This window comes from Opisthorchis viverrini (assembly GCF_000715545.1).
Source record: "Opisthorchis viverrini unplaced genomic scaffold opera_v5_91, whole genome shotgun sequence".
In the NCBI taxonomy this organism is placed as follows: Eukaryota; Metazoa; Platyhelminthes; class Trematoda; order Opisthorchiida; family Opisthorchiidae; genus Opisthorchis; species Opisthorchis viverrini.
The window spans coordinates 1,181,614-1,197,118 of NW_008751746.1; the positions used below are offsets into that span (position 1 = coordinate 1,181,614).

General features: G+C 43.5%; 3 protein-coding genes across 3 annotated transcripts in view; 1 reads left to right on the plus strand and 2 right to left on the minus strand.

The window, feature by feature from the left end:
- Positions 1–1,438: 1,438 nt before the first annotated feature.
- Positions 1,439–2,334, minus strand: T265_13672 (hypothetical protein; the record flags this gene model as incomplete). The annotated part of the gene is made up of 2 exons (XM_009169953.1): positions 1,439–1,679; positions 2,270–2,334. Coding segments are annotated over 2 exons (306 nt in total), but the record flags the coding sequence as incomplete, so codon positions are not given.
- Positions 2,335–2,350: 16 nt separating this feature from the next.
- T265_13673 (hypothetical protein) lies at positions 2,351–3,653 on the minus strand (the record flags this gene model as incomplete). The annotated part of the gene is made up of 2 exons (XM_009169954.1): positions 2,351–2,504; positions 3,457–3,653. Coding segments are annotated over 2 exons (351 nt in total), but the record flags the coding sequence as incomplete, so codon positions are not given.
- A 7,727-nt stretch (positions 3,654–11,380) lies between these two features.
- T265_05036 (hypothetical protein) overlaps positions 11,381–15,505 on the plus strand; it is a gene marked incomplete at both ends in the record, with an annotated part of 10,611 nt that continues 6,486 nt past the window's right edge. Inside the window, 3 exons of the mRNA XM_009169936.1 lie at positions 11,381–11,409; positions 12,162–12,353; positions 14,752–15,027. Coding sequence (XP_009168200.1) covers positions 11,407–11,409; positions 12,162–12,353; positions 14,752–15,027 — 471 coding nt within the window. The remainder of the gene's footprint in view (positions 11,410–12,161; positions 12,354–14,751; positions 15,028–15,505) is intronic.

A 15,505-nucleotide genomic window follows, 5' to 3' on the forward strand; every position in this document is an offset into this window, starting at 1 on the left:
TAAGCTGTATCTGTTGGTTGTTCGTACAGTGTCCTCATTGAGCAAATTTCATCGTTTACTTGCTACTGGTGTTCATCATCTCCCAAAGGCTAGACCTTTTCAACCGTTAGTCTCTGGGACTTACAATTGCTGCTCAACCAAACTATCTTCAAGGAAACCCATTTCATTGTTATAATTACAATCGGAATAGTAGTACTTTTAACTTTGAAACGCGGTGATGAATATTCTGTTTCCCCGATGTATGTTGTTCATCTACAAACCGGACTGTATTCTATCTATCCTATGATTAATACACATCCCTGCCTTCAACTTTGGGTTCTCTGGGAATGTCTGTTGATTTTAAATTGCATCCCAGATTTGAGTGCCATTCAAGATTGTCTAAGATTGGGTTATTGATTCAAACGTCAACTCAACGAGAACTTTTTCAGCAACATGCATTTAAACAGAAAAAAACTACCTCCACACACGCACACAGTCTTCACATAGGAATGGCAGATGACTGAAAGTCTTTCGGAGCAAATACAACGTAACGGGCATCGACAGAGAACAGGAGGTCAAATGCGCGTAAAATGGAAACTCCCAGGAGAATAACCTTGCTCCCTGAATGGGGTAAAAAGGGGCTGTAGCATTTTCGAACGCCATCGACTTCCTGCTGCGGAAAGAACGAATGAATATCGTTGAGAAATAGGGACAAAAGAAACTCACAAGCGCATCAGCTTTCCTCAACTCACTCACACGTTGCTCGTTCTAAACTACCTCGAATTTGATTCTCAAAATAGCATTTGATTTATAATGCTACGAAGTATCACTTGACAACAGTGTTGCAACATAATCATGGAGAAATCTGAATACTATGGTCGCATGCTGACATTCCCTACTAGAACTGTTCAGCTAAAGTTTGATCGTAGCTATGCGTCCTTCATATGTCAGTCGAGGGCCACAGTGGACACTGGGTCATTCATGGCGCTCACGGCAAATTACGTCGGCACAATGCTCAGATGTGTTGTTAGGAGCGCTGTCCAAATGTGTAGACTCCCTATTCTTGAACCTTTCCCGTATGAACACAGGGCTTCTTCGCGCCCAGTTGTACGCCATCCGTATTTTTCCCCATTTTTACTCAGGATTTCTTCTGCCATGTCTGTATGACAGTGATGATACTGATGACGATGGGTATAAGGTGCTCTGTTTCACAAGTCTAGATTCAATCGCGTTTTTACTAGACAGCTTACATCTACTGTAACCGGCCACAAAAGCTTTGCCCTCGGTGAATTTCAAGTAGACTTTTTTACGTGACAAACCTTAATTCTCTCACACAGTATACGGTCGAATTTAGCATAGAAAAACAAACCAATAATTTCAGAGCGGAAATGGCTTTTCTGAATAATGGTGATAATCAGAGATTCCCTTGAGAAAATAGGTGTCAATCGCATGCACTTACTTGCAGAATATACTGTGAGGAGAAAATACTCAGCTTTACATTCGAGCCTTGGAAGTCAAATGCAGGTAGTTTTCCAACCTTGCTGCAGTCGACAGCACTGAACACTCCGTCAAGTTGGGTAACCTTCAGGACGGAGTTAATAACATCCAGAATATCCGGAGGTACGTAAGTAGCAACAGATCCAGTATCTAGTATCGCCTTGTAGCCGTGAACGTTGAAGGGTATTCCACCCAAAAACATCCTGTGAGAAAAAATTGCACAAGTATAGTTTGTAGTTTTTTGTCATCAGCTTCCAAACGCACTGTATCCACTTCATTCTAACAGAAATACTGATGTTTAACTGGAAGATTCCGGCTAAAACTGACCATCAATACAGCCAAACAGCACTTAAACACTTTAGTTCACTGTTTCCGGTGCCTCATCCCCTTATTCAGTAGCGGAGAATGTGAGAGGGTAACTGAATGCCCCGTTCCTCCGCTTGACTGGGACTGGAAATCGCCATTGTGTTTGTTGAGGACGCAGTACACACGAACCCAATGATTTGTACGTTTTGGGATAGCATGAACACGCTCTCTTCATGAAGACACTATACACCATAAAAACTGGTATTAGCTCTGAGATCTCTAACGCACTAAATTAAATGCATTCCGAAATTTCCCAAATCTGGAGTGATCGCCCTACCCTAATTGGAAAAGTCATATGGGCTCTGGCATTCCCGCTAGAACTCCAAACAAAGACTACTTTCGAATTATCCTGATGTGTTTAACCATAGTGCATAGAAGAATTTGTGAACTAAAAGCTACTCGCGAACAAAATACCAACGGTTCTCACCAATCCACTCGCATAGCCCAGCCTGGTTCGTTCAAAGTTCGAACTGGATACGCCTCTCGCGGCATATACTCTCTGGCAACTTTACCAATAACCATGTAGTTTCTTCCTTCCATGGCCCTGAAATACCAAAACGCATAGCCCTGGTTCGTTCAAAGTTCGAACTGGATACGCCTCTCGCGGCATATACTCTCTGGCAACTTTACCAATAACCATGTAGTTTCTTCCTTCCATGGCCCTGAAATACCAAAATCATCAAATCATCTTAGTGCGCCGCTCAATAAAGTTTGCAAACGATACAACGTAGGAGCGGGGCAACAAAACTCATACAGACTGGGAGCGGTTGTTACTGAATACATCAGACTTTAACATCGTCGATAACTCAGAATGGGTTTATAGAAAGAGATCTTGAGAATAATTCTAGTAACAAAACTCAGTGATCTCCATTATGTGTGGATGGTTCACCTGATTGGTGGTAATAGTAGTGGTAATATGTTTAACTGGATCATCAATTGTCTGAGTTTCAGATCAGGGTATACATGCTACCGATGGACTTCAGCGAGAGGGGAATTTCTGTACGCTATTTGTTGTGGATAGGCGCACTAACCTGGTGGAAGGACAGTTCAAATGACGATGGTGTAAATACGAATATCCGCGTTATTTAAGCAGCGTTTTAAGCTGTGGTGAGCAACTTGAGTTTGCTTACTGGTCCGCAAATCTTAGGAGCACCTTTGTCCATGTGTGCATTGTATAACACAGGAAGTCAATAAAAACACTATTGGGGTGCAAGAAACCTTTGACAGACTGGTTCATTTGTGCTGGTAGAAACAATTTTCAAGAAACCTTTTGGCCATTTGTGAGAATAGTCTTGTTCATCTGACAGGTTGCTGACTCAGTCCAATTCATCATCACTATGTTTGAAACAGAACGAAAGTTAGCTGAGTGAGAGGTGTGAAAAGCAAAGTGAGCGTAATTTTGCCGATAGTAAAGCCAAATACATACCACCTGTTGGGCACTCAACTTCCAAGGTTTGATTACTATGAGCTGAAAACTGGTGAATAGGCTGCGAAAGAAAAATTCAACCGAATGCCTCTTCTTCCATTCGTATGGTTATGTAACCCGCGAAATTTATATACAAAGAGCTCGCAGCCTCTGATACAAAGAAAGAAAGCCGCCATGAACCCACTTACTCTCGGAAAAAAAGGCCAAATTCCCGATGATCAATAAGGCTCCGCTGAAAAAGGCCATCAAGGAACGTGTGTTCTACCCCTTCATGCGTGCCTGTTGGAGCCATTCCAAAAACACCATCATACGTGTCTTGTACGGAACATCCTTTGATTTCCTCAGCCGCGCCAAATACGAAATCTGTGATCGTGAAACGCCCCAGCTGATTGTAAAGGAGATGAAAGATTGTCAAGTGCTGTAAACTTACCTTGACACGATCCGCCAAAAACTTTCCACTCAATGAACAATCACCGGCGCTCACAAAAAAGGGGGTATTTCTCAGGTTCGCCGATTTTGATGCATCTAGATCATACAGATTGTGCTTGCTCCAAGTTGCCGCAGCACTTTTCAGAGGCACCCATACCACTGAACTTGCAGTGAGAAGGACCAGTCGAAAAGGCTGTTGGTTTGACCCGATATGAACAAGAAGCAGGTACTTTCCCTTTACTCAGATGTACCAAAACAAACATCGACTTACTAGTCCAGACTTATGTAAAAGAATTTCATGGGATTCTCTTTTAACTCGACTCAGGGTACGCCAGTTTCCCATCGAATTCACCGCGCTATCGGACAGCGGTTACCAGTTTTGCGAGGCACTCACTTGGGCGTCACCACTTCAAAGATGATTACAGCACTGAGGAAAAATAAACCTATTAGGCACATTTTCGGTAGACACCTTGGGACGATAGGTTCCACAAACGTTCACCTTTTGGTGTCTTTTTTAACTTACTCCTGGTGAATTTCCAAGTCCAACCATTCATATGATGAGCTGTTCAGACTGACTGCACTTTTAGAAACCAATCAAAATGCTTGGTTTTGTTGTGTACCACATCACTGATTAGGCTTCAACCAAAAAGGATATTGGCTGCGCTATCTAGACTCAGTAAGGAACGGGACGGCACAGCAGTCGTTCCATACGAGGCAAGAATAGTGAACGTTAATCGAAGACTGCTGAACTTGGCCAACATTTGAGTAGCTTTGCAGAAGTGAAAACGCTGCACTTTGGCTGCGCTATCTAGACTCAGTAAGGAACGGGACGGCACAGCAGTCGTTCCATACGAGGCAAGAATAGTGAACGTTAATCGAAGACTGCTGGAACTTGGCCACATTTGAGTAGCTTTGCAGAAGTGAAAACGCTGCACTCAGTTTCGGTGTAATTAAAAGTTCCATCCGCGGTTTAAAATACTAGGGACTGTGTATCTAAAACTAAGTGCAACGATAACACAAAGGTTTACATAGGACAAGCTGCCACGGAATTGCGCCACCAGAATTAGTGAGCACAAAAAGAGGATAAACCAACCAGCAAGAAATGCGGAAGAATATCAGACGCTTGTCGAGTACTCGGCGGTGGCGGTACATATCTTTAATACGGGACATAGAATAGACTAGGACTGGGATTCACAACACAGCTCCTGATAGAAAAGGCGGTGGAACTTACCAAGCATCACAGCGTGAACAGAATCGAGGATGTAGAACTGGCGAGCGTATGGCGGGCCGACTAAACACTGAGGGTGGGAATACCAACCCGACTAACGTTCATAGAATGCCTCAATCTTACAAAGCTATCGTAGCGCAAGCTGATCCACAGTGACGGACGAAAAGTGCAAGCGACATGTGGGAGTAAACATCAAGCCAATCGGAAGAAACAGACCCTAGGCTGGACCCAAATCCATGTAGTTTTTCCTGTCCACTTGGTCACACACCCTAACCACACAAAATCCTTCGACCAACACCTAACAAACATTTAGCTTGACTTGGCTGATTGGCTCCTCTTCCGCCTTAAATCTCGACCAACCTCATAACCTACACACTTGGTCCGACGAAGTTTTTGCGTCAAAAGCCAAAAGTTGTCCAGCAACAAATCTACCAATTTGTACCAAACTTTCCGAAACCGACATCTATCTTTATTTGTGGTTGCTTCGATCAACTGACTTCAAAAAAGATAAAGGCTATTTGCGAAAGCCTAATAAGTATGGATATCCCTGTAGTTGGGATTTGAGGGAAAAAGCTCAAAGCTCTACAATGATGTGGTCGAATATTTGACTTCTAGTCAATGGGACAGAGATTGTAAGTGATATGCGAATCAGAAACAAATGCGCAAAGTATCACGTTTTGACACACAATCGGGCTAAGATGGATCCAAATTGCTGAGCACAATCTATGCGCAAAATCTCGCATGAAAAGACCAGTATCACGTGCTAGCAACAGATTGGCCAATGACGAATTATGCACCAGGAACTAGGAACAAAATGGGTCCAAGAAGTAAAGAAGTCTTTGGGAAAGATTACAGTGTCACATCTGATGCCCGAGACAGACCAAATCGCCAAACATTCCATCGCGAGTTGAATAAAGGACTTGAAATGGGCAATCATTCAAACTTAATATATTAGTGCCATGGGAGACGATCTTTCAACAAAAGTGCAGACTCCTGATCGACCTTAATCTGTACATTGTACGCTAAACTGTTGTCCTGAAAATTTCGAGACAACACGGGACTACAAAATCCGCGAACCACGACTTTCAGAGTGCCCCACATCAAAAGACTGAATCCGAAGCTCCCACCGGTACGCATTCTCGATTTCCTAATTTCAAACGGAGTGTTCTTGTGTAGACTGGTGGCAAATGAGACAAAAATGTAGTCTTGATAGAACTCTTGAGATTCTACAAGGTTTTCCATATAGCTGCATTTTGTTCACAGTGTACGTAAGAGTCTGGGATTTCCAATGCATTCATTTTTCAACACAGACAGGTCGATTCGTCTAGCTTTTCCTCATGATTATATTAGGCCTTCTCGGACAAAACCATTTCGGTCCGAAAGGTTTGTGGTGTACTCTTTAGCGTCAGATTGTAATCTGCTTCAAATTTTTGTCCAAGGAACAGTTCAGGTTGAACATAGGATAGTAGGCATGGAGGACGTAGTAATGAGGATGTTATATCTGCTGATTCGTCGATCTGTGGTATCTGCTGCTGACCCGCCGGAGGAAAGGACTCACAAAAGGCAACACAACCGCTGCATTCCGAACAAGCGAGTGCGAGAGCGTGAGTGCGTACGGGTGTGAAAAGTACAACGGTCTCAAGCTTTTTATTCGAGGGACACTGTCTGAACTTGGTCCAATGCTGACGCACACGGTCTGGATTTGGTACGAGGCTGCGACGCGCTGTGTGTTGAGGGGGTGTTGTCTGTCTGGTCAACATCTAGCGGAGCTGCGAGTCTCGGTAGATTTCGGACATTCAGTGTTTGTTATCACGAAGATGACCTTCCTGATGGAGGAAGAATGGAAAATGTTGTAATTCCTGCCAAATTCGGGTACGTTGGGTGTGTGAATGTCTGACAGGATCACGCACACTATTTGTTGGTTAAGTGAAGGGGTGTTTTTTTCTTCATTCAGATAGGTGACAACCGGGTTCGTAGTCCGTCTCTAGCGCTGTACCACAATTGTAGGCAGACGAACAGACTTCTACCAAGCAACTTCTGGTAAGATGACTGTAGTATGAATAATCATCCATTCAGACTGAACGGTTGGACACAAATGCATGGTAGGGGCGTTAACTACTCAGTGAACTCTGTCAACTTCTTCATTCTTCTGGTAGTTTTTCTGAATTCTGCTTTCAGCTCGGTTTATAACTGGTAGAAATGCCTGAAAATGATCCGTTTGCACAAAACTTTCAGCTTTTAGTAAGACCAAGTGAGGTTACGTATAAATTAAAGGGAAGCGCTGTGCAACACATAAGATATTGCGTTGGAGATCAAACCCAAACAGCTTCTTAATGTTTCCGATTGAGCTTACCAGAGCAAAGCAATCCGGTAAAATATCCTAGAACCCATTGAGGAGCACAAGAACAACTGGAGTCTGTTCATGCAAAACTTTAGAGAAGTTGTGTGCTTCTGACGAAGAAATATCACTATGGAAGTTTTGGCTCTTATTGATCTTTGAAAACGTCTGGAAAGTATCTCGTTATTTTAGGCCAGTGTGACTGGTCCCGAAACTCGAAAATTCAAATAAAGCGCTGGAATCACCAAACGCTGATAAGTATTCAGATGGCGAGCAACATGTGAACTGAAATTTGTCTACTGGATTATAGGCCTTGAGTGGGTTCGACGTACACGTTTTGGATCACAAGGGACCAAATGGTTTATTCAAATGCTTTCTTCAGTCATCACGCCGTGTGTAGGCAACCATGACATATGTTCATTCATATACTTGTGCAAATAAAGCTTTTTCCGAATATATTTAACTGAGTGCACCAAACGGATCTGACTGACCTTGAAAAACGAGCAGATATTTTGCCAGAATTGAAACATGAGTCGCCTATAGTGTGTTAATTGCGTTCATGCGAACTAAACGTGTTGCTTGTTTTTTTTTAAATTACGGCTGAACTACTCTAAAACTCCAACCGTGTTGCTTTTTTTTTTAAAAATTACGGCCTGAACTACTTAAAACTCCAACAATTTTCAACCTTCGAACCTTCCAAACTGAAAATTCTGGGATGAAAACAGTAAAAAACCCGTGGAATTCACGCATGAAACGCAATGAGTAGTGGTGTTTGTGATAGCCCATCAATGCTGCTTGTACTTGCGAAGTGCAGTCATACTGTCTGTTATTCCCGTCCCACGGTAAACAAAAGACACGAAAATAGCTCAATCCAGATTTTCCTGAATAATAGTGGTGTGCATTTAGCAAAGTATTTACTACGAAGAACCAAGTTTCCTTACTGGTTGGAAGCACCGACGGTGTCTTTCACGAAGAGTTGGTATGTTAGGAAGAGCCAGCCGAGTCCAGTACATTCCGACTTTACCAAAAGCTATGTGGGATTCTAAATGCTGTGAGCAGCAGCGTCAGCAGTTGAACTTTCAGTTCCTGAAGTTCAGCGAGTCTCACAGTCTCTTAGTTAGACCTAAATTTTAAGTAGCAGCTAGGTTCCTTTACGAAATTTCTGAATTCTCTGACTCTGTCCGACTCATTATACAGATGAAAACCACATATCTTAAAGATCGGGAGATATCACCATGAAAACAACTGTTGGCGTGTGGGTTCACACGGATTCTTCAGCTGCTACGTAAACGTGAGCCTTAGGGATGACAGAGAGTGCTGGTGGACAATTAATCCCTTGATCTGTAGGAAAACTTCGGAACGCAGTATTACGGCTGTTTGGCCCAAGTGGTTTGAAGAAATTTGGTACTGTGCAGAAGTGGTACATTAGCAATTCATTCACCAGCAAGCCGTCCTTAAGGTGTCCACAAACAAACAAAAACCCTAATGACTACAATTTCAATATTTTAAAAGAATGTAATCAACATGCAAAAACTATGGCAATACCGATTTTTTAATACCAACGTCTGCAGTGCTTCGTTCGTCTTCCTGCGCAGGTTGATCTGTCACTGGGTGAGAAGTAGTTGTAAGCACCAAATAAACTTCCAAAGTGATGCCGGAACACCATTCACTGCGAAGGCTCTCAGTTGTTGTGTGTTTCTCCACAACTTCAAGATGGAGAACCTGGCTTTGTTGACTTTTAAACTTAACTTTGCCGCGGGTATACCGTAACAGACGGACTTCGAAATTGATGGCATCTGAACCGAATTTTAGTGAAGTTAAATGACCGTGTTTACAACGCAACTGTAACAGCAATATTAATTTATGGCTGTGGGGATTGGCTTCTCCGATACGTGGACCTAAGCGCCTTCAAACTCTTGCTCACCTGTGTCTTTATAGTTGGCGGGTACGCAACCACGTGGTGCGTAAGTGAGCAGTGGATAGTGTATCCAAACTTATCTGGCCGAAGTGGTTGGGGCATATATTACGTATGCGCTGTTTTCCGTCCCAAACAATAGGTTAGCGTGGGGGGGCAGGCCATGAAGTGACAACGTGAAATGAAACCGGCTAGAGCCAGTATAGGTACAGTGGAACATTCACACTTTCCTGGTTGCCGCATATATGATCGTTTTGCACGGGGTCGGAAACCTTTAAAAAGATTGCCCACAACGTGTCCCAGTAGTACGCATGCTGGTATTTTCTACCTTCTCCGCCCAGTTATGGTATTTCTGTTACTGTGTGCTGGGCTATTATTTCGTCGAGGACACTGAGTCAATCTAGTCAATGGCCAATTAGTTCGAGTTGGTGCTCATGTGGGTTCACTTTAATTCTATTCAAAGATGTAGAAACCTTATCCTTGATCGCTTTTCTTGAGAACACGGTTTTCTTCACACCATATCCACATGCTTTCGTCTTCTGCCCATTATTTACTAAGGAATTGTTTCCTCCTGGTTGTATAGTACCACTATTTGTTACTAATTTACTGCTCCCAATCAAGATGATGGGAACACGAAACTACGCCGTTTAGTGTTCACGAGATTTGTTGCACGTTTTGTGCCATGTCGAATAAAATTACACTCAAAATGTGTGAAATAAACGATACTTGGATAGACGAGTTAACTCTGAATTCTCGAAATCAGTAATAAATACTTCAGCGGGTAAAAATATCATTTATCGAGCCGACTGCGGACATGAGAAATAGAACACGGAGTGAATACGACAGCTGGGTACGACCTCACATGATAATTTTCCAGCAAGCGCCACGTGGCACCACACAAGAGCCAAGAAAGGAAGCACGCAATAACAACGAACAAGTGAACGATCACATTTGGCCGTTTAGTCCCCCTATATATTTACTCAGAAGCTCTGTATGTTTTATCCTGACAACACAGCCGTGTCCCGAGTTCTCTGTCTTCTCCTTATCGTGTAGTCTGGCGGGCTCAGTGCAGGCGTATCCAATAGACGGGCCACCCACGTACAACATATGAGTCATTCTTGCTTCCTTTGAAGAGGCTGTGGATCCATATTTCATAGGTGTGACCCAAAGTGATCAATTTCTGATGGTCCCTCCCTGGCGTGAGCTCATTTGAAGGATAGAGCTGCACCTCAAAGACCACCAACCTTGCGAGACTTTTCACTGAAGTTTATAAACTACTCATTAGTAGCCACCACACAAAATCACTTTATTGTACCAGGGTGAAACGGTCGTTTGCACAATAAATTCTGCCACACTGATGATCGACTCTATTCCTCAGACTTCAGAAAGCAGGCGGTCTATGTATTGAATAGAACGAAATAAAAAAATACCTGGATTGTAGTCAAGTGGAAAAGACCATATTTCGCGGATTTTCACTCGACTCCACTTCATGCATGGCGTACACGTTTCTGTTGGTTGATACGTTGCCAGTTGTCTGATGGTCGCCTGCCAGACTGCTCATTACCCAACCTTCACAAGTCACCAAAAGATACATTGCAAGTGCCAGGAGATTTCTAGTGGTTAGTCACAAACTGAAAGTCGCTTGCCAACTGAGAGTAATGTTGGTAGTAAAGCGGGGACGGAATCTACACGGGCATTCACGTTAGCTTGCGTTTTAATCATAACACTTGGATGTCATCAGTGATGTCGTTTTTCGAGTGTGTTTATAGTAAGCTGAAGTGTTTCTCTTTGTTAATTAAATGATGGAATAAATATTCAGGATGGCTGCAACTGCTTAACACAGAAGTATTCACAAGCCCAAGACACTGCAGAAGAATACCGTTTTGCGGAGATGGTATTGAAATGAAATGGAAACCATATGTTGTAGCTGACAATCACGAAAACATCCAGTCTTTTTCGTTGTACTTTGGATGCAGAAGAGAACAAGACGTCTAGAATGCATTCATGCATGTTAAAACATGCACCACTGTTGTCGATATGCAAGTGACAGTCACTCGCAGCACGCATTCCGTCCCACATTAATATCGATTGAATTCCGCCAATCAGACGGTGCCGACATACATCCAATCAGACGGCATAACATGCACCAATTTTTGCGCTGCCCTATTGATCCACCACGCAGATACGTTGTCACATGGGCATAGCGTCCGGTGTACGGATGGTGTTAAATGGTGAGTCAAAGTTTACGTAGCCACTGAATTCATATATATCTCTAATTCCTTATCATTGCATGGTGAACTTCGGAATGTACACAGATCAATACTTAAAAGAGACTGTAATGTCCTAACTGGAGTACTATACATCGACTATTGGCCTTACTGTTCACATGTAACTGCACACGCGTTGCGTTGCATATTATTGGCAATGTTGTAGAACGTAGGTATCTCGGGTGCGCTGTTCGCCGAGCTTGTCAGTTTCACCACCAATCGAGGTGACATCGTCAGTGCAGTGTCGAGTGGGTGAATTCCTTCTCTTCTGTCTGTGATTATATAGCATCTAAACAGTACCTGGTAGTTCTGGAAACGGTCTTCGCGTAGTTTGATTGGTATCATGTGAATCTGACGTGGTCTCAATCTCCTGCGGCTGGTTGATTCGTTGGGCGCATTCAATTCGGCAATTCAGCTGGTTGATATCAGATTATGTCATCTCAATATCATTCTACCACTCGAAGCCCACTCAGCTGATCAACTAACTTAGCCCACCCATTTTGACTAAACAAATAGGCACATGCTACTCACTGACTGTTAGGGGCATGTTGATTTGCCATACGTGTGCAGAGACATTTTATGGTGATTTGCTTGCATAATCACAGATTGGTGTAGCAGTGAGTTACACTATAAAAAGCCACGTTGTTAGCAATACCCATTATCGTCAGCAATTGATCCAGAAATATACGTTTTTTATCTGTGACACCACTTCTTAGGGTGACTATGATAGTCAAGTTGACGAAGAACTTTTCAGAAGAATCTTGCAGATTGTCCACAAGGACGCATCTGGCGAGCTACACAAGCTGCTCACTGAACTTGCCGCCACTCACGAACATGGAACTAATGGATCCAAATTGATTAGCGAGGATACTTTCTTCGTTCCATTTGCAAAGCGTAATCTCCTGCATGTGAGTGTGCATTCTCTCTTGTCCATAATATGTCCATTTCTGTACTCTACCGAACAAAGCTTCGGCATAGCCAATGGCTCAACACTTCTTGTCTGGGTGCACTAAAACGCTTGACCCGTAGGTCCCAGTTTCGATCCTCTGTTAGTAGAATTTCAGCAACTGGGCTACTGGCCCACTGCAAGCAATTTTATTGCAGCCAAAATTCATCACGTTCTCCACTTGGACACCTCACCGACTATCTAAGAGAACACTCAAAAATGGGTTTTTGAACGTGGCTCACATTTTTCCGCACCACCACTTCATAGTTTCCATTTCCATAACGTCTATGAAGCCAAAAATAACAGCAAATTCTGAAATGTATATGTAATAACTTGAGGCATGATCTGTCCCAATCTACACACAGTATCCTCTATATTACGCAAAGTGGGTTCACTGAACGAGTTCACTTGTGCAAGTATCATGTTAACGACTGAATTTATCTGCATGATGTCACTGCCATTCTAAGTACACTCTCGGCTCTTCAACATCGGTTCTTAGGTCAGCTCATCAGAACCATATATGGACTGACCTTTGACTGTCTTACGATGGTATGCCATAAAAGTTTTTTTCACTAAGAATCGGTAAGAGCGGCACGGACGGTATCGTAAGCACGAAACTCTAATCGGCATGCGATGCACTTTGCTACAATGGATACCCAGTGGAATTAATTAAGAAGATTAAAGACGGGACGAATCCAGCAGGCGTGAAAGTTGTACTGGATTTCAATGGCCTATGAAAAGTTCAGTTTGGTGTCTCATGCCACAACCCGTGCATCGACGCTCAGTGATTACAGCCGCTAATGCTTCATCCACTCAGGAGAAATAGAATAAGATGATGATAGTTGCGCTTTAGAGGTGACGCCGAAACACTGCATTGATAGTGAACTGTTTTGTTTGTCTGGTGTGGCAGTGGTTGAGGGCTACGTACTGAGTGTAATGGTTTTGATGTAAGACCTCCACTGGCTGCGTGACTAATGCACACCTGTCATGGTTACTACCAAATGATTTGTGTTGCCCCATAGTTTGCATCTAGGGTGGTCGCAGTTACCGAAGGAGCTTAACTGATGGATAGAAGATTCCATTCCACGGCCTTACGGTTACTGGGTCGTATCCAACTTGTGCAAGACTGGACGAGGAGTGGTTTACGAGACAAACGCTCCCCTGGCACAGGGAGTACATGGTCTAACCAGATTAGAATGTAGCGTGACTAGTCAATCTAGCCATGAAGTGTGAGCTTTCACGAAATCCGTCTAGCGTGACTCACCATTCTGCTCTAATATTTCTCCAGATCAGCGTACTTTTTCGAAGGCATCAATATTCAAACAGATGGCCTTCTAGTATCTTCCACATCCAGCAGCCACGTATGTGGTCCATAAAACGGGATGGATTGAACAGCGACAAATTTAATGTTAAGCCCGTGGTCAATCTTCCACATGTGTATATATCTATACCAGAAATCCGAGTCCAAAACTCGTGGCTTTACATTCGCCTCAATCTCATTTGAACAGTCTCTCCCGGGGATTCCATAGCATGGAACTCGAATTCACCCCTGGCGTCAGCACTGCATACACTTGACCATACAGAAGCATGAACTCCCAACATTTGACACGCGAGCCAGGCTTGTGACCACAACTGCACCAGCTCACTGCTCAAACCCATAAATCATCACGTTTGAACAAGCGGAAATGCTCATATTAGTGTGCTGTTATTGGTGTGCTTCAAGCGCTTCGGCATACCCACCTCGATTACCGTGTAAAGTGAGTGCGAACTAGGCGTGCGAAACATGCCAAGCAGCCGCTGTCAGGCCAGTCCACCTGACGTGATCAGTACTCACACCAAGAAATAGTTTTCCGGTCGACACCAGCTGCTCCCATAGAACCTGTTGAGTCTGAACTCTGGCATCGAAATGCGCCGGTCTTCAGTTTTAGACAATGAAGTAAAGAATCAAACTGTGAGATATTGGTGTTCCTTGTCCGAACTCTGCACAGATAAATAGACTGATGACAGCAACAGATATTTCTTAGTAGCCAGCTTCCTCTGCTTCCGTTTCATTTAGCTCAGATATTTTCAAGACCCTGCTGCGGAGCAAACCCCATGCACCAAGAAGTGTTCCAATTCTGTGCTCTCTCTACATGTTGGTCATGACCAAGTTGATGATGATTCTCAAGGAGTGTGACGTTTGACTCCTATGAGATTGACAAAAAGCATGAAGAATTGGCGTGATTTAGGAGAGAAATACCATGGAGGCGGAGAAATTTTGTAGCAGTTTCTGATCTTATGCACTGTTAGCGTGCCGTTAACGTTCACCTTCCTTGTGTCTAAATGCCAAACGCAGACATTTGCTGTTACTTTTTCGTCAGGTGGCAACTTACAACCAGGCAAGAAAATGTGTACGATTGCTGGTCAACCCACCGCATTGCTGGGATCCGGATAAACTGGATGGGCGTAATCACAATCCAATGTATTCGGCTGAACTACGTGATGATATTGGTGTCCTTGTGGAGATAGCACGGCAATCCAAGGAACGGCGCGACATACGTAGTCCGTCCGTAGACAAACCGATTTACGGAGGCTTTCCATCAACCGCTTTGGTTTGGCCACAGGATCTTTGGGTCCATCCACTGAGGCGTGATGCTGTAAGTTACACTTTGAGTAAGACAATTAGTTGACCCCTGGTAACCACCGGGCGATGCGTTTCTACGATACATTTGCACGGTTCACTGTGAAATAATGGAATTCGTGCAATCTGGAAGTGGCGTATTATCAAACGCTTTGAAGTGTAGTTTTACTGGTTGCTTCCTTATTGATACATTCTGGCTTCCCATTAAGTTTCAGCCCTTGAGGGTCATCCTCTATGCGTTTTTGGTCCATACACACCAATTTCGAGTAGTTGATTCGGGTGAACTCACGATTTTACTTTCCCGTTTAGGTCATGTGCAACCTAATTTGTAGTTTATTAGTCTCTGTGCAAAGGGACATGGCAGATTACTGTACGCCCAATCTCTTTTATCACCAAAAACGTAAGCCAATCGATGACTAGGTCTGTCATAATCATTTTCATCATCTGGGGACTGCATATCTCTCGGCATTCCGGATGCAGCACTTGACGAAGTG